General features: G+C 40.4%; 2 protein-coding genes across 3 annotated transcripts; both read right to left on the bottom strand.

Moving 5' to 3' along the window:
* Positions 1 to 1,478: 1,478 nt before the first annotated feature.
* LOC117271829 (E3 ubiquitin-protein ligase MARCHF6-like) lies at positions 1,479 to 23,973 on the bottom strand. 2 transcript variants are annotated; one of them, XM_033650279.2, is made up of 26 exons: positions 23,726 to 23,973; positions 22,528 to 22,627; positions 22,316 to 22,389; positions 22,024 to 22,167; positions 21,368 to 21,440; positions 20,931 to 21,111; positions 18,330 to 18,567; positions 17,935 to 17,996; positions 17,547 to 17,579; positions 16,390 to 16,441; positions 16,115 to 16,173; positions 15,913 to 15,993; positions 15,512 to 15,580; positions 15,279 to 15,353; positions 15,032 to 15,166; positions 14,808 to 14,927; positions 13,065 to 13,165; positions 12,748 to 12,885; positions 12,402 to 12,597; positions 12,225 to 12,294; positions 11,954 to 12,135; positions 11,712 to 11,846; positions 11,312 to 11,401; positions 10,111 to 10,243; positions 8,824 to 8,959; positions 1,479 to 6,957 (listed from the first exon to the last, which is right to left on the bottom strand). In XM_033650279.2, exons 1-26 carry the CDS (start codon positions 23,742 to 23,744, stop codon positions 6,873 to 6,875), a joined length of 2,781 nt encoding a protein of 926 aa, XP_033506170.1. In that variant the 5' UTR covers positions 23,745 to 23,973; the 3' UTR covers positions 1,479 to 6,872. The 2 variants fall into 2 exon arrangements, with proteins under 2 accessions (XP_033506170.1, XP_033506171.1); XM_033650280.2 differs by having other exon boundaries at positions 22,528 to 22,624.
* Positions 23,974 to 24,021: 48 nt separating this feature from the next.
* On the bottom strand, positions 24,022 to 26,973 carry atpsckmt (fATP synthase c subunit lysine N-methyltransferase). Its single transcript, XM_033650113.2, has 4 exons — positions 26,399 to 26,973; positions 25,409 to 25,546; positions 25,213 to 25,263; positions 24,022 to 24,843 (listed from the first exon to the last, which is right to left on the bottom strand). The coding sequence occupies exons 1-4, from the start codon at positions 26,681 to 26,683 to the stop codon at positions 24,622 to 24,624; spliced, it is 696 nt and encodes a 231-aa protein (XP_033506004.1). The 5' UTR covers positions 26,684 to 26,973; the 3' UTR covers positions 24,022 to 24,621.
* Positions 26,974 to 27,216: the final 243 nt, after the last annotated feature.

Here is a 27,216-nt window from a genome sequence, read left to right as displayed (position 1 = left end):
AAAAATTTAGTCCTTAACTTGAGACTGAGGGATTCAACTTTTGTAACACATTCAAATCAAAGTTATAAAATTCTTTGTTCTTTGTTGAGCGAAGGTTTAAAATACCCCGTTTCTGTGTTTTTCCACAGTGTCTTAATAGTAAGACATTATCAGAAAAGCGACTTTCTAAAGTTTGAGTCGAAAGATTACTTGATCTGTAACACTGAGGCAAGAGGTTAAACAAGCTTCAGCATCAACATACTGTAAAATAACTGACATAAAGCAACTTCATTTGTTACATTTGTTTGAATTAAAAGCATTAATGAAACATATTAGAGAGTTGTTCTGCTATGTAAGATCAAAAAAATACTGGATTAGAGCCTTTATAGAACTCTATTTTGTGAATATATTGGTTCCTTTTTTTTAAACACATTTTTTATTTTCAAAATTCAGGGGCACACATTAAAACATACAAACTTGCACTGTCATCTTCAAGAACATTTTAAGACTTAAATGCCCGTCGCAATGAAATTTAGGACCAATCTTACAACAACCAAAACTGAAGGAAAAAAACCTGAACTATTACTTAAAGTTAGAGACAACTTTGCTCTAATAGTTTATTGTAACATAAAACATGACTTTTTCGGCCAAGTTTAAAAGTTAAATGATCTACTTCAAATGCTAAATAAAATGTTAAGCTTTTTCGAGTGGAACATAAGGGAAACAATGAACACAAAAGTTTGACCTGAAAAAAGCTTGTTATTTTGTCATTTGATTGGATGTGACAGGATGTCTACTGTCCTGATTTGTGACATACTCGTAAAAGACATTCGTGTAGATTATTATCTAAGAAAAAACATATTACCAATTATTTTGAGATTTTACAATGCCCATCAGAAGATACTGGCTCACAATATCCTACTTCCCAAGTCTGCATTTTGAAGACTTTAAAAGATTGATTTACAAACACCATACCAATCAGGGGAAGTTTTTATATATATATATTTTTTTCCTTTTTAGGTATTTAGTGCATTTTAGGACTTTTTAGGGATCTGCAGAAACCCTGGTTGTTACAGTCTGGCAGGTACTGTGTTTTTTCCTCAGAGAGTGTTCAACCTATGGAGTCCTTGGTGTACTCAACCTGTGTAAAAGAGGAAATCAACTCACACACAAAAACAAGGCATTTAGGGATTGATATTAAACTATTCCACAGTTTTGGGCTTATGATCACACAAAACTAGGGTGCATATGTCAATTAGTCATTTTCCTTCTCATTAATTTATTGTTATTATTTTTAGAATCCCGTGGAGGGATAAATATCCAGTAATTCACAAAGAGAGCGAAAGCAAAGTCAGAAAAAAAAAACAACGAAATTTGGTATTGGAATTAATTTTTTCATTTCCTGTCACTTGTAAGATTTACCTTGCATTCCTTTTAGGTTTGTGGATCATACAGCACAGTAGCTGCAGTGTGAAGAAGAAACTGTACACTCTGAGAAATCATTTCAACTATTTATTATTGTTTCATATTACTGAACCAACAATTAATAGACCTTAGTGTATATACCTTTATATTACAGTACATGCCACTGCCGTTTTGCACATATAAAAATAGAAATCATTTGCTTCTAGAAATTGAAATTCAAGACCAAAATTTGAAGTGTCCAGCTCAGTTCAAGAAGATACTTAAAAGGTCACTTTATAGCATCATACATATATAATGTGAGCATTCCACACAGCAGCACTACAGCTGTCAGCACTAAAGTTAATGTGAGTCACAATCCATATCAATACAAAAGCAGTTTATGTTTATCAAACTCCTAATGAAACATTTCTCACACGATGCAGTGTCGAAAAAAAAAGAAAAACTTAAATTCACCTTGTAAGTAAAACCCATTGTGCAGAGTCACCACAGTGAAATACTGACATCTTTCAGTCTCAGTGGGAGGGAAATAAAAAGTGTTACAATGGATTCTGAAATGATTGCAAATTGTGGTATAAAGTGCAACACATTTAAACATTTGCATGAAAAAAAAGTTAATTACTACTTAACCAGTACTGTCCCCTCAAAAAAGGAACTTAAAAAAATCTAAAACATCTCAAATATTTCTCTCAGGAGTTTAGGAGCAAGAACCCACCAGAGAACTGGATTCAGTTTTAGTTGGCAGCAAAAAACAGCTTTAAAAAATGGCTGGGGCTTGTTACCGTCACTGAAAATATGAGAGGTTGAAACACCATTTAGCCTTTCAAATTCTTTGATTGTAATGGGTTTGTTCTGTAGTGGGTCTAAGACTTCGAACTAAAAAATCCAAAATTTGATTTGAAACAAAAGATGTAACATTCAGGCATTTTCTCTGGGGTAGGGGAGCAGAGGAGACACTGCTGTCAAACAAGTGAGACGCTGGGAGCACAACACCTAGACACTGACTTCACATCCCCATGCAAAAGTGCTTTTGGGAGTATAAGTGGTTCTAGACACTGAAACATTTGGAACCTTAAAGGAATAGTTCGACATTTTGGGAAATACACTTGCTACCTTGTCAAGAGTTAGATGATTATACTTCCTAGAGACTTGAGGTTGCCAGGCAACCAGCAAAGATTCCAGGGAGTCACTGCCCCTGTCCATTGAACAGTTCCGGTATGTAACCCATTGTGAAACCAGACATTGACGTTTTTACAATTCATTTTTGTACATATAAAACAGAGGAGATATAAAATGTTAATTAGTGAGCTTTAGAGGTGGTGTGTAGATTTTGTTCCATTTGAACAGAGCCAGGTCAGCTGTTTGCTTGTTTCCAGTCTTTATGGTAAGGTAAGCTAAGCTAAGCTAAGCTAAGCTAGCCAAGTTCTAGATTTATATCTAGTGCGCAGATACTGTTGTGGTATTGATCTTTTCATCTAACACCAGGTTCACACTGGAGGCGAAGGCACTAACAAATATGTGGAATAAGTTAGCATGGGATGCATATGTTCTTTTATAAGAATCGCTTTGTTCATTTTATATAAAATGTACCATTTATATCATTCATATCATATTATTAGTGTGTTTTCTCTCCAGATTTGTTCATGGCTTGCAGAAAACAGAGCAGAAGCTGAAAATATTGCTGCAGATTGCAAGTTTGTCACAGAGATTGGCACTACGGTGGGTCCAGTATTAACAGCCCAAATTGTTAAAGTATGCGCAGAGCAGAAGCAGGCATTGCTCCACGGAAAACCGGCACATTTATCAGCGCCTCCGCATCCAGTTTAAACCCAGCATAACTCAGCCAGAAGGCAACTGAATGTATTTGCAAAAGATTAAACTATTCCTTTGATTGTAAATTGTGAACCAACATTTAATCAAAATTGTCATGCACGTGTTACATCGATTTACATGCAGCCTCTCGTTGCTATGCATTATGTTGTGGATACAATATTTTTCTGGGTTTAGGGACACAAATCACTTCATGCACGTCTGTTCTGAGTTTACAGTAAAGATTGAGCTTGCACTGTGCTCTTCAGTTAGCCGTCAACTCTCACCAGCAGCACCAGCCACCTCAGATTTCTTCTTCTCCTATCCACTCTTGTTGCTTTTAAAGCACTTATATAGTGACTGCTGTGAATACTGTGATTTTAATATCGTATTTGTGAATGCACTGTGTGTAAGGCGTTCTCTCTCACACCAGATAAACCCTCTAAGACATGTAGGACCCTGAAACATGACTCCCTGAACTGAGCTGAGCTGACCCTGATTCTTCCAATCACTGTGTCAATGTCAACCTTCAGTCAAATCAGAGCACCAGCTGTGAAGAGGTAAAGTAGAGAGTTGATTTTAAAGGATCTCTTTGAACGAGCTGCAGCTCATCAGTGTGAGCACCTGGAATGCTCCTGCCAAGGAGACATACACCAGTATGACAAACAGAGCCCTGTTTTAAAGGGAGACTGTAACCTGTGCACAGGTGCCACTGTGGACACAAGTGGTAATTACAGGTTAATGGCACATTAGATTTCCCCTCTTTCCCCAAATTCTCTTCAGTTAGTTGCTTTAAAGATGTCGCCAGTAGTTGACCTGACTGGGATCCACAAACTGGTCCAGTATTACACAGACAGGTAGATCAATGTGAGAGTGACTCTACTAACTCAGCTGGAGTACTGAAAGGTAAAAAGACTCACAGCAGATCAGAGTGCCACAAGAAGGGAATTCAATAATATAAATGAGCTGAGACACAGGAGGCGAAGCATCTGGTGGACAAGAGGAGGAACACAGACGGTAGTACGTCAGCTCCTGCTGTTGTCCACACAGAATCTAACAGAACCAGTTCTGATTGCTGATCAGACATAAAACTACATACTCTCTAACAAAACCACGCTGGATGGCAAAATTACTGGATCTGCAACACGAGTCTTTTTAAGGGTGTAAGTAATGCAAAGAAACACCACTGAATCTAAACTGCTGAAGACAATTTGTGTCAAGGTTAAGATACTTTCTGTGGACAGATATCTTACATTTTAAATGTATGCAAGGTCAGCGCCCATGCAACGTGATGGCGTTTTGTTTTGTTAAGAAAATTGGTTTTCTTGCTATCTTTTTATTTTGGACTTGCTTCAAAGGGGCACTCCATTAACTCTACAAATAAAACTAGCTGTCATGTCCTTCAGGCTGGTAAATATCCGAGTAGTGTGTTTTAGAGGAGGTGTGCGAGCGTTAAGAAATCATTACTTTTATGAAATATAACTAACCTTGAGGGAAAAGGAGCAGGACTGGGTTGCACCAGACAAATCATTTAATAGGTTTGTATGTAAAGTCCTTTATAAGTTGTTAGTACGAACTAGTTAGTTTCAACCCTATTAATTCACTAAATTAAGTTGCACCGTTAAAATGTAAGGAATGTCTTAGCTAGTAAAGACTTCAGTAGTGTGAAAACTGTGGACTGTATAAAAATGACGGACACAGCCACCATGATGTCATCCATTGGTTTGTGGGCTCGCATTTTGAAGCCACGAGTTTGGCATTTTGGCCGTGACCATCTTGGATTGTTTCGAGCCAGAACTGAAAATATTTGGACGAGAGGGCGGAGCTGCGGAGAAGTGAGACGTGGCTCTTACTGAAAGCCCTGCAGTCACTCAAGGTGGCCACGCCCTTAATTATGCCTAACTTTAATCCTTAATATAAACAGGTGAGTTATATAAAAATGCACACCCTGTAGTTGTCATGACGAGGGAAATTAGCTGCAGAGACCAAATCTGATTTCCACCAGGCTGTAAACACATTTATTTCTGCTGTAACGTTGGACATTTTAACACGGGGAGGTCTACAGTGACCGACAAGTGGCCGTTAGATAAACTGCAGTTTTTGGCACTTTTGCGTTGGCTTCATTTGTCAGCCCTGGAGGTTGCCCTTGGTTGAAAACCAATTGCTAGGAAACAACTGAGGCTCCACCCAATTATAAACAATCAACTATGTAAACAGGAAGTCACTGTAACCAAAGTGGAAAAGCTGTTAGATCTATATTAAACTGCCAGTTGTTTGTAACTATAGGTATGACTTTGTTTTAACTTTATTTCAAATATTTAATAAGTTGAGAAACCTAAATGATAATTTCGGTGGCAGCCTGCCACCTCAGCCAATCAATTTCCTACATTTTATCTAGTTTGTACTCTGTAAGTGTAACCATGACCTAACTGAGATGAGTTCATTCTGGTTTTCAGTAAAGGTCTATTAGGTCTGTCAGTATAGATCACTCTTCCTCACTGTAAATCAGTGTTTTGTTGTTCTTACAGTTATGTTTAGCCCTTGTCTCCTGACCGTTAACAGAGTGCAGACAGCACTCTCAAGTCTCAAGAGCTGATTAGAAGCATGACCTTTTTTTTTTAAATTCTACCAGAACAAATATTTCTGTAAGATCAGTGTCACTCTAAGGATGCAACATGGGCGCATTTTGAAATATTTTGAGGCTGTTTTTCCAGTTTTAATATTTATAGTTGTAACCTCACTTAATGACCTCTCCTCTCCTGAAGGTGGTTTGCTCAGGAACTTACTACACAACCCAGTTTTTAAAATTCACATAACATCTTTAAAAAAAACATGTCCTGGGCTGTGTCCAGATTGTCAAAAAACTATTATTTTCCTCTTTGTCTGTCTCTTTCTACATTTTAACTTTAAAGGACTCCTCAGAGGACTATCTAACAGCTCACCCCAGAAATGTAACACTAAAAATCAATGAAAACACATCTAATAAAAAACATCTATAAAGAAAAAAAAATACAGAATACAATCACATTGCTACATCATGTATGTCCCTCCTTCTCACTGACAACCTCGATTTGATGAAGGGTGTCATTTGAGACAAATCAACAATTGGAACAGAACCGCGGAGGCGTTACTGTGATAATCAAAATGTCGCCTCTCCAGCTCTGAAATGTCAACAACATCCCATTAAGAGACACTCAGTGTGAGCTAGATAATATTTCACAACAAACATTCAAAGGGAAGCACAATCTGAGGTAAAAGCTATGCTCAACTGATTTGACTTCAACTCAAACCTTTTTTAAAATAATATAATTACAACTTAAAATGTCAGCTGCATTCAAGACAATAATGGACACATCAGACAGTCAAAGACTTTGTGGTTCTGCTGAGTTTCAATTATGCTGACTGCTTTTGCAGGTTGATTAACAACCTTGTTGAGAAATTCAACTTTTCCATGAAGAAGTTCTAGGACTGTTTTGTCCTCACTCTTCAATGTCTCTGTCTCCCCAACCTGTGACAGCAGTAGATGTTGTTGAGTAAGAAGCTGCAGTCAAAAGTTAAGAGGTTGGCATTTGACAGCGCGGCGGAAACAAAAAAAGGTTTCACCACAGGAGCTGATGATAGCAGAGTGAGTCAGCCCCACTGATCCCACAGCAGTGTCAGGTCTATGAGGAGGTGCTGTATGTGGAGGTGGACGTGTTCCTGCCTGTCTTACGTTCGTAGTTCACCAGTCGCTGTCCAACCAGGTATCTGGAGGAGAAACGTGAAGAACAGCGTTGATTACAAAAGAGTTTTAACATAAATTCACTCTACTCTAATACACTTTATTTTGTCATTTCACTCATCATTCCTCAGTTGGGCTCTTTTGGCCAAGATCATGTGTAGTTGTCCGGCAGATGAAAATATCCATGACCAAAATGTCCAGTGGGAAATATTCCAAATAAATACATTCATTATCAGCATGTTAAATACCCTAATATTTTGTGACTTATAAGATATGATGCTAAGACAACTTAAATGTAAACTTATAAAGAATAGATTTTAACATTTTTATTATGGACAGATCTATTTGTCCACCAAAGCCATACAGAGTGCATCCCTGCATTTTCCAGATCATACACAACATCAGTGGCAATTACGGTCTTCCTGGGCCACACTGCCTGCGTGAGCAGTGCATGTGCATCACAGAACTTCTTTTTTTGGCTCCCATGTTAAAAGGGTTAGAGCAGCCACACTGCCCACATGAGCAGCACTGCTCAAGCTTCTGCTCAGCTGCAGAACATCTAGAGAGCCAGCGTCTCACCAATTCTTTTGCGTGATGCATGCGGTTTCAGCAAAAATAGACAATGAAAATGGTCTTTTGATAATCACATTGACGTTAAACCACCTTCCACAACAGCTTCCATAGCCCCTTTTCCACCACAGGAACTTTTATCAATTACCCAGAATTTTGAAAAACCTCTGCGCGTTTCCACCGAAATTACCTGGGTAAAAAAAAAACTAGGACTTTTCACATTACCTGGAATTCTTGAGGGGCGGGGCTGTTTGCCGAAGAACACTGATTGGTGGACTCACACTTGCAGCGTTCCGCACTTCCTGGCATGGGCAGCTGCTGAAAACTTTATTTCCTTTCTACAAGCTTCACTTCGTTTGTGCTTTGATTAAAGATGGGCACCGAAACCCGGTACTAAATTAGCCCCAGAGCTATGTTATTAAAGACCCTAGTATTGATAAGCGCTAACGGTATCGGTTCTTTTGTGCCAGCTATGAACTCCTCCACACACACATCCACACATACACCAATGCCACACGTTAACCAGTGAACAGCTGAGCGGCCGCGGTGGAAAAAAAGTAAAGATAACTCGAGAACGACTCGAGTTGACCACGGCTAGACTTATCACTGTAAGTGACATTAAACATGCATGAACATGTAAACATGTAGACAGTGATATTCAATATGCTCCGTCCACAGTCTCTCATCCACCGACACTAACGTTCAAACACCAACATGCACCCGCAGCCAGACCATCTATACACAACAACAAACAGAGAAACTCAGAGCTACTAGGAAAGTCTGCAAGCAGTTTGGGAGGTTTAAGACTAGATCTGTGAACAAATTTACAGATATTCTGGGCTGAACACTGGTTCCAATCAAAGTCCCAGATCAGCGTTGTCCTTTGACTGTTGGGAGGGGCAGATCAGGGATAAATCAGCCCAGAACTCCTGTAGTCTGAGCCTTGTTTATGAGGTGCTTCAATCTTTATTCTCGTCATTGCATTAAATTTAATGTTGCCCATGTGTAACTCAAAATCCTAAAAAACAGTGTGCCCTATTAATCTTTTAGATGCATAGCATAAAGCTGGGCAAGAATCTGTCTCCCTTCTTTATCATCATGAAGCCTGCCCTCTACAGCTGGGTGACAGAAGGTATATAAACACTGACTGATATGAAAACAATTATCAGGGAACATTTTTTTTCCATATCACACAGCCCTACTGACCACTGACTGAAATGTCTCTGGATCAGTAAAACAGCACAATCGGAATAAAACACTAAGCTTCTTTGCCTCCATGTGTTAGTTCACATATTTTTTTTGGGGGGGGGGGGTCTACTGACTTGTCGTTTTTGATGTGTTCGTAGAGGCGTTTGAACTGTCGTATCTGGAAGGACAGGATGGCCAACAGTATGACCACCATCAGCAGGAAGGGATAGATCCTTCTCTCCACCAGCGTCTGCATCTCTGGCTGCACACCTATAAAGGCAGGGAAGGAGGGATGGAGGAGGTGGGGAAAAAAGAAAGAAAGAGAAGACAGAGTAAACAGTGGAACAGAATCTCCTTTTAACAAGTATGCATGTCTGTGATGTCTTATCTCTGGGAACTGATGGACTTAAAGTCGAGACAAAAACAATCAATTGCACTTTGGCTTGCACGATGGCTAAACTCCTGATTACCACCAGAGCTGGGAATTCTTGATTGACTAGTTGTTTAAATGCAAGTGTTGTCTGAGTCAACATCAAAAGCCCTTGTCTAAACTAAAATTGGTGCCTTGGATAGGCTTTGAATAAAAAGCACTTCCTAAATGAGCCCCATGTCCAAATTAGTAAGGATTTGCCTGTGCTGTGGCCTGATGATATCTGAGCAGTCTGCTACCTCTGGGCCTGAATTTTATCTGCTGCAATTTCTAATTTAGTCAGTACCCAAAACAATACAAGGACCAAATTAAGTTAAGTTTCATTTTAGCTTTGCTTCCTTACACCACAACTTGTTGTGTTGTCAGCTTTATTAATATTGTTAAAAAATTGAGCAAAATTCCCATTTCTAATTCACACTGATTTTGCAGTAACTCATTATCATAATTATTATTCACATAATTCCCCTTGAATTATTCCACTTATCTTAAAAGTATATGGAAGTTAAATGAGATACATGTACTGTAGCTTTTATTTTATTTTTTCCAGAAATCACTGCTTGTTGCCATTAAACAACCACTTCACTGAGTAATAAGAACTTATAATAGCTTTCAATGAAAGGCAGTGCCAACTGGAATGCAGCTGTGTATTATTTACACAGTCAATCGAATTCAATTCTAAGCCGTTAAGCTACCTAATGTTTCAAGATTAATGTGAATGACCAGTGAACATGAAAATTTCTAAAGCAGGGAGAATAAAAACTGAGAGGTCTTCTTCTTCATGAGGCCATCTTTGACCCCGATCACAGAGAGTTGGTGATGAAAGAGAAAACTGGAGCAGCGAGGAAGACAATGGAAAAAGGAGGAGAGATGGAGGAAGCTAAAGCCTGTTCTGTCTTACTCCATTACCTTAAAACTTAAGCTTGTCAGGGTACATGACGGTACCAAAAAATTAATGCACAAACCAGACACATGGGCATGAACAGAAACCCACCCAGCAGTGGTGTAATGCCTTTAGAGATAGTGTAGGGCACACTGAGAGAAAGCAGCAGGACGCAGATAACTGGGGCGGCCAGCCCTCGCACGATGAAATGGAGGTCAATGTTTCGGATACCGTTAGCATACACCTACAGGAGAGAGAAAGAGGGAGGATACTTAAAGGTTTGTTTCACTTTATTTAAATGTCAATTCAATTTTTATCCTTGATCCCAATCCTATTTTTTTTTAATATTTACTATCTTCCAATACCAAGTCCATCCTGATACTGTTTTCCTGAATAATACAACTGCATAGTATACAATTCATGTACGTTTAAGTTATTTAAATAAATCTAATTTATATGCTTGACAACTAAATAGCTCTGCAGTGCATTAGGAAAAAAATACCTGGAATCTAAGCTGGATAAAAAAAGGATAAAAGGACAAACTCTAAAAACCTCTTTGGCCTTGTCACCATCTCAAAGTAGAGTATTCTCCAGTGTTTGTTGCATCGCTGCACCCTTTGCCGTTACCTAAACAAACTATATTTCGCTGAGTGTTAATATTTGTCGTCTGTACATCTTTATGCTCACAGGGCCTGCGCCATGGATGATGAACTGGGAAAACGTAAGAGACTCTTTCACACTGAGATGAAACAAGTTCACATAAATTAGGTGAATAACATATATAAACAGTCTCAAATCGCATTTTGCCGTTGTTTATGGTGTGTGGTGTTTTGCTGCGGACAGGGTTCAGCCCCTTTTCTTAAACACACACAGGGAGAGTTGAGGGGTTGATGACAACTGCACGCTGTGTTGACGTGCATTAAAGCTTTGCAAGACAAAGCACCTGCATGACAGATGGCATTAAACAAAAGATGAAAGTGAACCCTACATAGCTCAATATAAGCGATCCTGAAGAGAAGAGAAAATGCCCTCATCGGTCCCAGTTCCGATCTTTGAGATTAGATTGGGACATCCCTAATTCTTTTTGTCTTGCACAGTGAATTACCCTTACTAAATTTGAACACGTTTTTCTTAGAATAATTTTCTATGGACAGATTTGTTGACAATATGTTCCACTTGGATCATAAAGAAATGTTTCCACACATTTTGACATCTTTACAGTGTGTTTAAATGCAACATTTACTTGGTATTTAAATATCAGCGATCCCATTTTGTTCTGGATTAAATAAGGCTAGAGGGATGTAAGACTGACCTGTTCGATGACGGTTTTGAGCCACCACTGAGGGCCCATCAGTGTGATGGCAGCAATGATTTTAGCATGGAGCACGCCCAGGGCCCAGTCCTGCCACACACAGACAAACAACATAACAACCAAGACACAATCAGGGTTGTCTCAAACGTTTAGCATCTGCTCAGTATCAAGGTCAAGTCTCAAGCTGTTTTTGTGTCCTTGAGCAGGACACTGAATGCCAGCTGGTATTCATACTTTTTTGTCCAATAAAAAGTACTTTCAGCATTAAGGTTTGATACCCTGCCCTTTTGACAACATGTGTACACACTAAACAATCCATGTTTTCTCAGAGGGAAACAATCACTTGCTGTGTATGATTTCACCACTCATTCTCACACATATAAAAACTCTATAGTCCTACCTGCCAGGGGTAGAAGAGAGGTGTCTGGTCCAGTGGGACTCTGAGTGGAGCAACAATGACCAGCTCAAACAGCAGACCCAGCAGCAGAGGAATTGCCCCGGCTAACAGCGCGGCCACCACAAAGGTCTTTAGAATCTGTTTTTGACAAGTCATTACATCAAACTACAACAATTACCCACTTAACACATGGCAAGCTTCAATTTTGCCACTGGCTTTAAAGACTTCAGAGACATCCACATTACCATGAGTGTCCACTCGTGGACTTTGAGCATGATGATGGTCCGCCCTTGTGGCATCCAAGACAGCATCACGGTGGCGGCTCGAATGGACAGCCAGCAGACGTACAGACCGCTGGCCGCTGTGTACAGCTCGTGAACCATGGCACTGCCCATCCAGAAAGACATCAGCCAGCGACCAGCACACACTGGGAGAGGGGACGAGGAAGACAGGTAAGAACGAAGGTGTAAAGAATGACTGAGAGTAGGGAGGAAGGGTGGTAGAGTCCGAACTTACCTGGCAGAGTAAGGCAGATCAGGCTAGCCAGTAACAGTGTCACACACATAAAGACAACCAGCAGAATGATCTTAACCAAAAAGAAGAAAAAAATCAACTGTACAGGAAACGTTAACAGCAGCACAGGCTTCAACAGTGACAGGATATCTGAATATATGATTAAATGTTGGGACAAACCTTGAGGGGGAAGTTGATGGGTCGGTGATATGCCTGGAAACCCACAGGACCGCCCTGCTGCAGAATGGCCTGATGGGCAGCGTGAAGCCCCTCCCCTAGGCCAGGAATCCTGTTGTTGTTATGGCGACCAGGTGGGTTGTTGTTTGGTTGATTGTCATCATCTTCGTGGTCCCCCAGCAGGTAAGAGTGAAGGTCACTGTGGTGAGTAAGTATTTTGTCTGATTACTTTGACTGAGAAGTGACATGACAAAGCACAAAATGGGCAAACTATAATTTGAGCTTATTCTAGCTACATCATATCAACACAGTAGTCCTTCTTTTGTGTGTGTGTGTGTCTTAGGCCTACAGCATGTATCCAGCTGTGAACGTCCAGGCGTGGACAAGCCGTTTGAGCCACTGGCGAGTGTGACCCTGCTCCAGCAATGCCGGCAGAACAACCTGAAGCAACAGCAGCTCCAGAGACAGTTCGCTGACCGGGGCGTCACTGCGGAGACAAGACATAAAATAAACTCAATTTACATTCCATTTATAATATACTGTCAATGTAATGAGAAATGGCAGCTCATTTTCTCTAGCAGCTTCCTATTTTGGTTATGACTGAAGAAAGAACACACAATGTCAATTTAAAGTTTGAGATACTGAAAGTAGTGTTGTCGTGTGTACCTGTACAGCATGACATTGTAGGGCAGGAAGGTTGGAAAGAGCAGTTTAATGATTCTGATAGGGAGCCAGAGCATCAGCAGAACTATGGAGCCAAACACCACCTGGAAACACACACACAAAACAACAAATCGTTGTTTGTTAGCAGGCGTGTAAAGTATCCCTATACTATGAAACAGGAATACAGAAAGTTACAGTACACATTGGGCTGTGTTCCAACATTGTCAATATCCCTTTCATTCATTTCTGACATAAGCATATCTGGCCAATGTTCTTTCTGCTCACGTTCCTCAAACCAATCTGTCCTCAGAGGCTGCTCTTTAAATATCACTATGTTTCTGTCCTTCTGTCTTTCACACCCGCCATGGCGCAACCCACCGCCTCCCCATCGCCAACTCGTCCCTCAGGATGATCCAGGTGCTTCAGCTGAAAGATTCCATCTGCTGGCTCTACTCCTCCACAACCAGCGTCTAGACTCCAGGGGATTCTATCTATCTCCTATTTTCATAGGCTTGTGCTCACTGAAGATGCATCACATCAGTGGCGTGTAACCACCAAAGTCCTTCTCTGTTGTTAACCTCAGTAAACACCATTACACACTTACAACTCATCTCTCCTTATGCTGGCCTTAAACCAAATTACTTTTCAAGTGGTATCACTGTTGCAGACAAATTTCCAAAGTTGGAATAAAATCACGAGCATCTTCCCTCAGTTGCCGCCCACTCTCCTTGACCTCGATCGTTTGGTGTAAGTAATGTTACAAAACTCAAGCTGTCATCAAGTCTTCTTCTTGTCTTTATGTTCTGAAAAAATCAAACATGTTTAATATTGTTTTGCCTCATGCAAATATTCAAGTTCAATTACATGAATATTGTCAACAACCAACAGCTGCGCTCCCTGCAGCACCAAACAAAAAGCAGCAAACCAGGTAGACAGTAAGCCTTAAGGGGACTTTGGGGAGGCTCGAGAACGTGAACAAGTCTCGGTTCTCTTGGACTGTGGAAAACCGAGGACAAACGAATGGAGTTGTGAAGTGAACAAAAGTCCGTGTTTAATTTGGCACGTATCTGATCTACCAACCAGCGCTTATTTTAGTGAGAAATCTCCATTTTCGCCTCTCATTCTCACCGTCTCCTCCTACTAAAACAGCGCATCTGATGAACAAAGGCTGGTAGCGAGTTGAGATGACAAAATCCAAAATGTAAAATTTGTACGCTACGCAGTTTATCTTTATGTATTATGTTGATGCTGAATTGACAGGAGTACTGACGACATACAATGCCTTTTATCTTGTGCTTCAAAGAGTGGTGTGTTTTTGCGGACAAGCAAGAAATTGTAACTATGTCATATTACTTAAAGTGTGCAAACAGTGACTGCGAGATCCCCAGTTTTTGCTAAATCTTACAGTGTGTGACTAAAAACTTGCATTGTCTTTAGATGTGAGAGGGTGTCAGAGGGTCTTTTAAAAGTATTTCAATAATCTTCTCAAAGTCTTCTAGTGTATGGTGGGCATTACTGAAAAGTGCTTACAATGATTTATATTATTTTCATAATCCCAGATTTGGTCATTTTTGAAATTAAACTATGTTTTATGGAAATTCTTTTCTCTGAAATACTACACGATGTACTTGACTTGACAACAGCATATTTCTATGTATTTAGCATTAGCGTAAACAGACATCTGGGTGTTTTTTATGCCACTGAAGACTACGTGTGGGAGAGAACAGAGAAAAACACTTGACTGACCACAGAGAGTATAAACCTCCGCAGGTGTCTGTAAATGGGCAGGTGGATCATCTCCTGGACTGGGTTGAAGTCTGGATCGTTCAGGTTCCTCAGGAACCACAGTACGCCTGGCCGGAGCACCTGCAACCACAAAACGTGTAAAAGCTTAAGATTTTAAAAGCTTTCGATGACTTGAATTTTTACATAAACTGCAATACATGACAGTGACCGGCTGCTCCACTTGCCTCTCTGAGCAGAAGGATGAAGGAGGCAAAGTAGAAGACGTAGACCATGCCAACCAGCCAGTGGAGGAACATGGTGGTACCAGGGGCTGAATCAAAACTCTGCTCCCTGTCTTTCAGAGTAGCATCAAACATCTCCTGCAATGAACAGAGGACGTGTTTTATCATGTGTGTTTAATACCAATGACAAAAACAAAATGTGTTCATCATCATGATTGCATTTAATTGAGTTTATTCTGAACGATCATACCAGAGAGCAAATGTCGAGCCACCAACCACAAATCAGCGGAAACAAGCCTATCTCCATGACAACAAGCAGGGACACCTGCGATATGTAAATACAAATGCAATTTAGTTCCTATTTTCATCATTTGTTCCTGTAATCATAATTTACCTAATTACTGTTTCACTTGAAAGCTTTCCTAGTTTGATAAAAACAAAACAGACTTTTGAAAACATTCCAATCTTGCATCTCTAATTTACCTTCACAACAATGTAGCAGACACCCAAGAGGCGTCTGGAGCGCTGGAACTTAACAAATGAAGCCAATGCCTGAAGGAGGAACAGTTAAGGACAAACACCAAAATGTGAAATAAATAACATTCAGTCAGTATTTTAAGCATCAAAATTTAGTTTCACTCATGACCACATTTCAATCAAACTTTTCGCTGAGATATGAAATGTATAGGTGAGGAACTACATGTGGTGGCCTTGATGTGGGATGTATATGTTAGAATTTTTTAGAATAAATATGCACCCCCCAACATGCACATTAATCACCTGATACAACTAATGTTGTACATAGCCATGACAAGCAACTAGGAGTATGAGACATACTGAAGGTCATTTCAAACCCAAAACAGATTGTTGTGTACAAAGGATACATGGCAGACTATGAGAGCTCCAGCCAAAAGGATGTACCCAAGTATGGTGGTGACAAGGCCATCAAAGTGTGAAGCTTTGATCTGTAACCAGATATAATGTCATCATCATCAAACAAATTCCATCACTGCATGACAAACCCAGACACTAGTAAGGAATTAAAATCGCACAAATGCCCCTCCTCATGCATTGCTGTGCACTTACGTAGTCTTCAAAGCCCAGTCCAACTACTGAGAAATGTCCGATGTGATACGGGCAAAAAGCTGGATGGAAACACAAAGACTAGGTTAGAATTCGGAGTTTAGTGGAGTGACTAAGAACGTAAAAGGCACTGTTTTATATCACTCATTGGTCAACAATCTATCTAATCTATTTAAATCAGGGGAAATCCCTGATCCCCTGATCCCCAAAGACTTGACTGATTCTCAGAGAACAATGTATGTACTGTACACCATCGCTCCATTGCAAGTTTAACTCACCAAAGACCAGGATGAAGAGTGTGTTGAGAGACACTACCCAGAACACATGCTCCTAGAGAATACACAAACACACAACAAGGGTCTCTGTCAGTGTTAAACAATTTCTATCTGTAAAACAATGAAGAAAGTTACACACCTTATATCAACATACAATTCCACTGAGGTTGTTAAAGGAATGCTTCACCCCCAAAATTATCACTTGTATGTCAGTTTTGTTGTTGTTAAGACCCCAATGATTGCAACTTATTACAAATTTTGTCCAACGTTGGATTATTCATTCACCATGAAGGCAGAGGTGTAGTTTTATTTGATGAGGTGGTTGTACAACTCCTAGGTAGAAGAGTAGGTTACCGAGGAGAGAAAGTATATACACTCCTATATATTTCAATAGCTTTTTGGCTGGTAGGTGGGTATACTATAAACAGCCAGAAAAAGAGGTGGGTAGACCCCGTATACCTGTACCCTCTGCTACACCACTGCATTGGGGCATGCGAGAAAAACAGTTTTCTTCCTAAATTTAATTTAACACAGACTGAGAAATTGACATACAAATGATCAATTGTTAAGTACTACTTTAAAGGGAAATTCCAGTATATAGTGTCTCAACCTAGGATAGTCCCAATAAATGTGGCCATTGCAACTCTCTGACACCTTACACCATGAATGAGGCTTGCTTTCACTGCATTTATACTGTCTTCTCAGGATCCAGCTAAGGATCATTTCACTGCCATACTAGTATAATCTAGATGTGTCCATAGATGAGGCTGATCCCATTTGTATCACTATGTTACAACAAATTAATTTTGTATCACCTGAAAATCAACTGGAAGAAAAGACAGAGGCCGGCCAGACCACACGGTCAGCTCTCCAACTGTAAGAAAAAGCTATTACAACAAGTAAAACCCTAAAAAATGATTCATGGGGAAAAAAACATGTTAATTTGGGAAGGTGTAGGAGGCATCCCCCAATACATGTTGTTTTGCATGAACCCTTTCTGCCCTGAGTCTCTACAAGGGAAGTTGTGAGTGCAAGTTAGCATCCATGAAGTCACAATGGACACATTTATTGGATATATGCTGGGTTAAATATACCAGAATCTCCCTTTACGACACACTGAATACTGTGTGTAAGAGTAGAGGGAGAGGGTGTGCACTTACCAAGAAAACTAAGGAGCCATCCAGGCCCAGCATCTGGACAGAAACAAAAAGCAATGTCATAATAATGCATATACAGTAAATGAAAATACTGCTAGCTTTACTAACTGCTGCTACTATTAAAACATCCGAAACCTCTACTAATACAACAAAGATGGCATTTATTGACAGGCCAGCTACAAACAGCATCCCTGGAAGTGCCAAGAATCCAAATGCTGCTTGAACACACTATACCAAGACGGATATTTCCTGTGACAGAAGCCTTTTATCCCAAATACATCTGCCAACTGACTGCTATCCTGCGCACATTTTGCTTTGCTATCATTGTGTTATAACTACATCACACCACTTCATGGAGTAGGAGACAGACGGACAAAACATAGATTCCCACCCTTTCCCAGGTCAGCTCCTCTGCTGCACGGTCCCACTCCAGGGCGTTCCAGTTCAAATCTTCTGCAAAACACAATCAGAAAACAACTGATGTCAGCAACACCTACAGTGTGCAGTGACTGTGGCTGCATGACCATGTAGGCTGCCTTTCCTCACCATGGTTTAGGCCAATTTATTTCTTTATAGAGGAATGAAAACATCCGTTCACAAGAGCTAAACTCATTTTTATATCAAACTTGTTTAAGAAAACTGGCCATATAACCACATACCATAAAAATTTAATAATTTTATTTACCACAAAGCATCAATTTCCACTGCACAGTAGAGCTGTGTGCATTTAACAATATGTATAAAGGTTAAAAACCTTTAAAGTGCATCACATATGCTCATGCTGACCTTGTCCTCCATTATTCGCATCAGCAGCATCCTCTTCCCTGCCCTCTTCATCGTCATCCTCCTCTTCTTCATCTTCCTCCCCATCGTCGTCTTCCTCCTCATCGTCAAGTTCAGCCTCATCTCCATGGTTTCCGGCTTCATGCGGGTTGACAGGTGCCTGCCCGTCTGGGACAGCGTCTGCAGGGTGCTGGGCTTCTGCAGCAGCCTGGGCGTTGATGCCAATGTTACCACCTGGAACCTGTGGAATCATGAAATATCTAAGTTCCCACCTACAGCACAGTCTGCACACAGTTAAATGAGATAATATGGCTTGCATGTTAATAAACCACACCCACAGGATTTGGCCGTTACAAAGGACAGTTTGACAATACCTGGAGCTGAATTCCTTAAATTTAAAAAATAAGCGGAAAACAGCTCTAGCAACTGTTCTGTCACTTTTAACTACAATATTTCAGTCTTAAACTGTATTACTCATTACTAACAATGACAGAAGAGGATTGAAATAATCTGGCAAGCACTGTTTGCACTCATTTGGTGGACAAATGTCACGATTAGCTTGGCAAGCACATTCTCTGTTAAAAAAGATCACTGTCCTGAATGTTCCTCTGAGACCAAGAGTTGGCCAGACTCAGCAGGCAGAAAACAAATGTGACCCACACAGAAAACTGGCAAAGTGTGGGAGAAAGTTAAACTTGCAGTAATTATTTTTCACTAAATCGAAAAAGTGTATTTAAATCTAACTTTATGTAAATAAAATGCCTAATCTTAAATAAACCACATCGAGCTAAGAATGAATGCCTTAGGGATTCACAAACTCCACTGGCTTATAATTTACAGATACAAACTTGTCATTGATAGTGGTGTGATATACAAGGAAGCCAATGCACCTAATATCTGCCCAGAGGGGTGGAATGGGAAGCAAGTTCAACAAAGCCAGGCTCTCTTTGCCTGAGCTTGCTCGACAAACCCTGAAGCCCTAGTCAGAGATATCGGGTACCACAAAGGTGATTATCAATTTTCTCTGATAACCCAGGCTTTCTTCTTCAGACTCTGTGCACGTTTCCATAAATGGGTCACACATGATCATACACCAGGTCATACACCTTTGTAGAATATTACAGTAAAAAAGCAATACTGTTGTTTCAATTAAGGTGAGAGAGCAGTGCTGGCAGAGAACTTCAAATGAATGCTAATAAATTCACAAGTTCATATATTTATTTATCAGTTCATTTCTAATGTGACAGCTGCACGCTCTACTACCGCTTTAAAACTTGATGCAGCAGGTTTAAGTATTTACTCAAGAACTGCATTTACACATAAGGACACTGTCTCATCATAAAGGATACATGCAAATCATTTTTTGAGTAAATCAAAGTAAAAATGAATTTTACTGATTGAATATTATCTGTAATAAATACCAATAGACCAACACATTTTCTAATCTGTGTTCTATTAGCTGTAACTTCAGCAAATGAGGACCGAACACAAAAACATATTTCAAAGTGGTGCCATTACGGTATGGGCTGAAGGAATTATACCACATTTCATATGCAAGTAAACATCATCCTGATTAATAATACAGTAAACCATTAATGTATAATGCTACCTGCAATTTTATAGTAGGCTTCTTTCAGAGCCAGTGTGGGCAAATGGACCAGGGAACACTAGAAATGCATTCAGTAGTTCAGCGAGAGCAAGACCAACCTTTTTAATAAAATAAAACAATATTCTTGCTCAGATTTTTCTGCATCACTGATAAACTGTGGGGTCCCATGATAAATAAAACACAACACATACAGTAAGGGCTAACGTAATTCAGGGATGTGCAAACTAAATTGAAAAGGGACCAGATTAGATAATGTGAAAATACCCAGTGGCAAGCTGCTTCTTGCATCACATAGGTTATAAACATCACATACAAATGGCACAAATGCAAATGTTTCATCTTTCAGGGAGTAAGTATTCAATTTTGCAGTGCTTCTAAAAGCAGCAGCCCTCACTTCAATGTTTATGGTCTGTTTATGAAAACCGACAGTTCCACCTGCGTAGTTCCTACCTGGTGCATGTCAACAAACTGTATGATAGTCCTGCCATCATAAAGTGATCAGAAATAATGCAAAGTGATCTTGCTTGATTAACCAGTATCGTGTTAATTATTTGGCCTCTGTGCCAAACTCTGGACACGCCTGGTGTAATTGCACAGCTTGGTTTGGTGACATTACTGATGTAATGTTATGTCTCAACATGCTGGATAAGTGCATTTATAACATATTCCCTCAGGTGAGAGTCTGTGTCACTTCGACTGACTTTGACTTTGACAACTGACTATAGAGTGAAGCTATTTCAAAATGAGTTTGTTAGTGAAATGCATTTTTAGCCAATTTCAAGCCAAACACGCATCACAAACTGGCCCCAACCAGGTCATCAATGCATCATGCAGCATAAGTTGCCAGGGTGATCTAGCCAGGTTATGAAATAAACACCTTTCCAACACGGAAAACTCTGGCTTTAGGCTCAACAAACCCCGCTATCATGGTACACCCATCAGCTCTGTGTGCAGGTAGATAAAAGACGTTGGTTGACACCATAAACTGATCTCACCTCATTAGCTGGTGCAGGACCATTAGGCTGGTTAGGAACTAGAGGGGGTTGATTCTGCTCCAACCACTGCGGGGCGCCGCCATGGACAATCTGCTCTCTAAGCCACACCAGGCTGATGAAGGCGCACAGTGTGCAAGTGACCACAAAACAGCCTTGGAGGCAGTCTGCAAGGAGATTTTGTCTGCGTGGAAGAGTTGAAACATTATGGTTTTATCAGATATGGCACGACAATTTCACATATTACTACGAGAGTTGGAGAATGGGAGAGAAAAGATGATGTGATGGATGGAAAGAGCTATTATGAAGAATAACTGAACTTGTCACCAACCAGACTCCAGGGTACAAAATATGGAGAACTTACAGATGTACAATACATAGGAGCATGACAGTGTGAGAGACATGGGGCAAAAACAGACCAGAGAGTCATTCATACTTACGTTGAAAGCATATCTAATGGCAGAGTAAGGAGAGAGCTCACAGAGCCGGTAAATAAACACTTGTAGATGCGACCTGCATGACAGCAGACAAAAATATAAACACACACAAAGGAAAAAAAAAAATCTGAGAATGATTTTGTAAAGCGACAGCTGGCTCCCAAAAAGTATACTGCAAATTCCTAAATCCTCTTTGAACTGAATTGCATTACTTTATGGTTATATATGATTTTGTTTGTTATATCCAGTTTAAGTTCTTCTAAAATTTAAACTGCTTAAAGCTGGAGTGTGGGACTTTTACATATAAATGAACATCCATTACATTCAAGCCCCTGCCAAATGAGGTCACATAATGCTGATTAAGTCTACTGCCGCCAAGGGAAGCTCTCTGTGTTTTGTTGATACCAGAGTTGTGGTGTCTGTGAGTGACTTTCCCGCCCTGGCGCACCTTTAAGTGATGTGTTTTATGTCAATCAGCCAGAGCTAAAGCAGGCAGGAAGTGGTGAGAGATCATAGCGACAGAGCAGCAAGACAAGTTCCTGGACGTTACCCTATGCTTTGTTGGATGTTAGGAGAGGTATACAATATGCTGAAACAATATATGACTGCTGATAAAATCTCCTTTCATTTTGTTTCAACAATGGAATGGTGTAACTTACATGCTGTGAGAGGCACCACGCCTAACCAAGCAAAGGCCACCAGTGTGTAGTGGAACCAGTATCTGATAGCTGTTCCAATACTGGTGACAAGCCCTGCAAAGATGTCCTGGACAGGCAAGCGGGATGGCATGTCTGGAGAGTAGACTGGAGAAAAGAAACAAGAGGGATGTAACAAGGAGAGAATGAGGGTAGTGGATAGGAGGAAAAAAGGCAGACAAAATGAGGCACTTTGAGGAGCTAGCAACAAATAAATGCATTTTTAGTGTACTGATCCAATTTACTGACAACTTACTTGGTGTAAATGCAAACCTGTGTTTGCATAATTCACAGTATTCTTTTCTGCTGTGTTTCAACCACTGCAGCAAGCTGTGGAAACAAAAGGACACATTGTGAGTTTATTCTTTTAAGGGTATGGTAACTTTGCATCACTATTTTCCATTAATTTTGCAAGTGAAAATAACCAAATACATTTTAATTTCTAACAACCTGAGTCATTGAACATACCATTCCTGGTGGATAAACTTGATGCTGCCCGTGCAGACACAGGGGTGGTAGAGCGGCTTGTCCTGGGTGCCCTCAGACCGACATACCCGACAGATGTCTGCTGTACAAAAGGCACACAATAACATAACTTGGTCTACCATGAGATCCCACTCCTGAAATATTTCATCTTATTAACATGGCATGATGCATTTCCATCCATGCCATCAAAAGATCAGTAACTGACCTTGATCCAAACTCATGACACACCTTTCATATAGTGCTGAATGTTGAAAAATTAAAGAAAAACATATGCAAGCTTTCTGCAGAACATAAACACACAGTACTTTCAGAATTTAAAAAAACATTTGGGATAGCATGAGTATGTGTCTACAGTGAATAGAAAAGGACATGTCATATATATACACTAACTGCTGAGCAAACTGTAATCCTTGGATTACCTGTGTCACTGGATGACCAAAATAAAATAGCTATAATTAGCCCGGGATACAAGAGCATACTGTCAGCTGGGACACCTAGAGTTAATGACATATGTAAACAATTGGCTAAATTCAAAATATGAATGAGTAACGTTAAGCTTTATTACTTTCTCAAGCAAATGACCATTGTATATACCGTAGCTTTAATAACGCTTGGAAAAAACTGCTGTCCAACGTTACACTAGTCCAAGAATATGACAAATTAACAAATGAATGATATCTCGTTTTAAGCATAACGTCCATTTGCAGGACCGCCGGTGTGTCGACGTAATGTTAGCCAAGTTAGTTGTCATACTGCACGTAATATTATGATAACGGTTGCGTAAAACTTATTAAACGTCAACAGTTAGCGTGAAACTAATTAGATAATTAGCTAAGTTAGACTTTAATGTAAAATGTTCATCTTCAACCACCACATCCCACTTGTAGTAGATTTGGTGTTTATGGAAGCAAACAACAGAAACCCTACGCTGACTTTAATTACAACAGCTGATAGCTAACGGGCATGAGCTAATGCTAGTTAGCTAACTAGCTAATGCTAATTGGCTAGCGGTTCCTTTTAATTCTGGTAAACCTTTGACAAAAGCGTAACAACATGAAGAATAGGTCATTACTGCGGACAGTGGCAATGAGTAAGTCGGAATGTGACCCAGACATAGTTAGTATCTGTTTGTACCAGTTAACGCTAACAAATGGGGATATCAAGTTTTAACATTAGCTACCTTCCTCAGCGGTGTCCATCTTGACTGGCTACTAAGGCAGCCCTGCTCCACAACAGTCAGGCAGGCTAGTCAGTCAGTTTACAAATAAAGACCGCTGGCTATCTACATGCAAACATTTCAATTTAGTGTTAAACTCAAGCAGCGATCATCTTTGACGTGATCGTGCGTTTCGAAAACACTAAAGCTTTTTCACTTCATAGTGCATCAGCTAGCGGTCAGGACGTGCTCCAAGTAACAACGTGTGGTTGTGTGGTGTTTCACCACTGGATGGCAGCAAAGCGCAATCAACCAGTTGGACAATTACACGATGAGTTTATTTATAAATACACAGGTCTAAAAATAGCACACAGTGCAGTAGTTTTCTGCAGATAGTATACAAAACAACGTGGTGGACAGTCTTCTGTGAGACAGGCTTGCCACATTTGCAAGCCATTTATCAAATGCTTTGCCTGTTTGTAAAGGATAAACAATTCAACATGTACTGCAACTTTCTAGGAATAATTTATGCAACAATTCATGGAAGGTGCACTTCTTCCTACTTTCTAAAGTCATTACCATTTAAGATCACTTTAATCCCTGGTCTGGTTTTGAGCATCACAAATGTATCAAACATGAAATGCCTATTTGATAATTGTCATGCTTTAAGCATGAGTGTGCAGGAATGCAGACATGGAGGCTGATAATCCTATGACTTTAACATAAGTGTAGCCACTCATCAAGTCAGTGCCAATCAGGTTATTTTCCCTACTAGCACATGAAAAAAAATGAACATCAGTCTTTTCCAGCCATTTCAGGTCCACCCCCAAATTTTATGGATTAAAAAAACATAAATAAAGGACTGTCCCAGGGTTGCAAAGCATGATGACAACTTAAAAGCAACATCTGAGTGTTGGCATTTATGTGTGTGACTCTGGTGTGTCTTCATGCTCTGGTGTCGTCCTCTTTGTCATTCCATGTTGTATGTGTGTTTTAAATGTCTTGGCATCGTACACCCACACAGTGTCTATGCCCTCCCCGGCGATATGTTCAGGGACCCAAGTGGGAAAGGGAAAGCGGCAGGCCACCACCTTGGCTGTACTCGGTAACTCGTTTGCCAGCTTCAGCTCCAGCTGTTCCATCTGCAGATACAGACAGCAACAATCGATTTAACAAGGGGAATAGTGGAATTCTGAAACTTACTTGGAAAAATTAAATAGCAATGCAGTGATACAACAGGGCTGAATGGCAGATTATGTTAGATTATATTTAATAGCTGTCTACAGTGAACTGGATGGTGCCATTCTCACCAAGAATGGATTATTTCACACATCCAGTGTATGATTTGATGCTCAGTTACTTAAGGAGCTACCCAACCAGAGTGCCAGCACACTGACTATATGCTTTACTGTTTCAATGACTGACATTAGCAAACACAGCATAGATGAACTTGGAAAATGCAATAATTACAATGTTGATAAAATTACTGATGGACAAACAAGAGAACTCACCATTTGAGGGACTCCAAAAATGACGACATTTGAGTATTGTGCAAAACTGACCTGCAAAAGAATCAGAAATATTGGGAATGACATAGTGAAAAGACACCCTCTATGTTTTATGTTTTCATTCCCTCACAAAGTGATGCCTTATATCTTAATATGAAAAATATATTAACTGCTACTGTAAAATCAATGCATCACTGACCTTCCACAAGTCGGAGATGTGGAAGGAGGTGGAGCGGTGGACTCCCTCTCTCAAGGCCTTATAGCGAGAATACCACACCAGCCAGGGGTTCAGCTCAAAGCCTGATGCCTGAAAGCCATGCTTGGCTGCAGCTATCACCTGCAAGAGGAAGGAGAACAGAGTGAAATCCAATGTATCAGCAACAATGTAGCAACTGTAGCAGCAATTGGTGAGATGAAAAAGATGTCGTCACATTCTAAACACAGGTTCATTAGTTCAAGGTTCAACTAAAGTGACATTAACCAGCAGTCTATTGTATAATGTAAAGACATGCTTCTGCAACTTTAACTCTAGTAACACCAAGTATTATAGCTTCATTGTTTCCAAAGGAGATCAGAGGTTCAGACTGAAACACTGGAGCAGGAGCTGATAGGAATTCAGGGTCTTGCTCAAGGATACTGCTTACATTGCAGATTTGAAACAAGGCCCCTCTGTTGACATTGAGAGCATAGATTTCAACATGAGGGGGACGCATATGAAACAAGGTTTTGGAGTCCTCCATCAAAAAAGTTTACACATCAAACGCTAAATTTTCTGCATTTTAGAGAGAGTCTATGCACCAATCAATGCATTTTCTGCATCAATTAAGGATTTAAATGCCATTAATTTTATCAGACATCCTCTGCTACTTTCAGGAAGTTGGGTCCCCTGCGTCCCACCTAAAATCTACCCCTTTGGTTGAAATCATTTGAGAACTTAATCAATCTTTACTCCAAAAGGATGTAAACCTCAGATTACCATTTTAGAAATGCATACTGTTGAGTAGAATAGTGTGATACATTGCAGATGCAGTGGATATGTGACACTCCACGGGCAAACTGAGACTAGTCAGTACGATGAGCATGTCACCAACACTATAGTTTAGTTTTGTGGCAGTGGCTCTGCCTATCTTGTTGTTAGGATTAATTATTTTCATGCCTCTATACCTACAGAGTACGACACAGTACTTACTATCCTTCCATCTCCACTCCCAATGTCAACCAGGGTCCCTGATCTGGCTCGCAGCACCCTGAGGACATTCTCCACCTGAGCTGTGGTCGCTGGGACAAACGGGAGACAGACTTTTCTCAGAGCAGGAGCGACAAACGGTGCAGCCACTGCGTACAGGGCGACCAGCGACCCTCCCAGCACCCCTGTGACGACGAGACCGAGTCGACTTCGGCTCTTTTTCTCCGTTACATCACTCTTTAACTCTCCTGCCGGTGCTGAGTCGAGATAAAGCTCCTCCTGTGACATGATACCAGCTTATCGGACGCGTTACAAATATGTAACTTTAGCTAACTTCAGCTGAACTTGAAGTCCATGAATGACAGCTGAGACTATGCTATAACGTTAGGTTAGCTTAACAAGCTAGCTACCTTAAGTAAATGTCATGAATTAAACCAGATGTTATTTAAACCGCACCTGCTCATTGTGCTGAGTCAAAGGCGCAAAACAAACGAATAGAAACCAAAAAAATATTCTAAGAAAGTAGAGGTCCTGTTACTCCACCATTCATGCATTGACATGACCTGTGCAGCGCTGTGACAAGCCCGGAGTGACGACAAAGATAAGCGAACGAAGGTTCCGCTCTGCCTTGGTTTCCGGTTTAGGGACCGTTCGTTACATATAAGGGGGAAGGGGTGGTGCAAAAAGAGGGAGGCATGTGAAATAATTGTTTAAGCACTGGTGAGGGGCGCGTGTGTTTTTTGTTTTTGGCTAAGGGGGGGGGGGGGGGGGGACTTACAAATCTAAATGGTTGTATTTTGTATTTATTTTACGGCCAGTTT

Source organism: Epinephelus lanceolatus, chromosome 12 (assembly GCF_041903045.1).
Source record: "Epinephelus lanceolatus isolate andai-2023 chromosome 12, ASM4190304v1, whole genome shotgun sequence".
Lineage (NCBI taxonomy): Eukaryota > Metazoa > Chordata > Actinopteri > Perciformes > Serranidae > Epinephelus > Epinephelus lanceolatus.
The sequence above is the reverse complement of the archived record's forward strand: the minus strand, read 5'-3'. Positions and strand labels throughout refer to the sequence as shown.

Bases quoted from the DNA above. Each gene is read 5' to 3' on its own strand.
- atpsckmt (XM_033650113.2), bottom strand. From the start codon at position 26,683: ATGTCACAGGAGGAGCTTTATCTCGACTCAGCACCGGCAGGAGAGTTA. The intron at 25,547-26,398 runs GTAAGTACTGTG...TTCCTCTTGCAG, and splicing joins GGAGTGGAGATGGAAGGATA to GTGATAGCTGCAGCCAAGCA. The intron at 24,844-25,212 runs GTGAGTTCTCTT...CTGTATCTGCAG, and splicing joins TTTTTGGAGTCCCTCAAATG to ATGGAACAGCTGGAGCTGAA.
- LOC117271829 (XM_033650279.2), bottom strand. The intron at 22,390-22,527 runs GTATGTTCAATG...TTGTTTCCACAG, and splicing joins AAGTTTATCCACCAGGAATG to CTTGCTGCAGTGGTTGAAAC. The intron at 12,295-12,401 runs GTTTGTCCCAAC...TTTTTGGTTAAG, and splicing joins CCATCAACTTCCCCCTCAAG to ATCATTCTGCTGGTTGTCTT.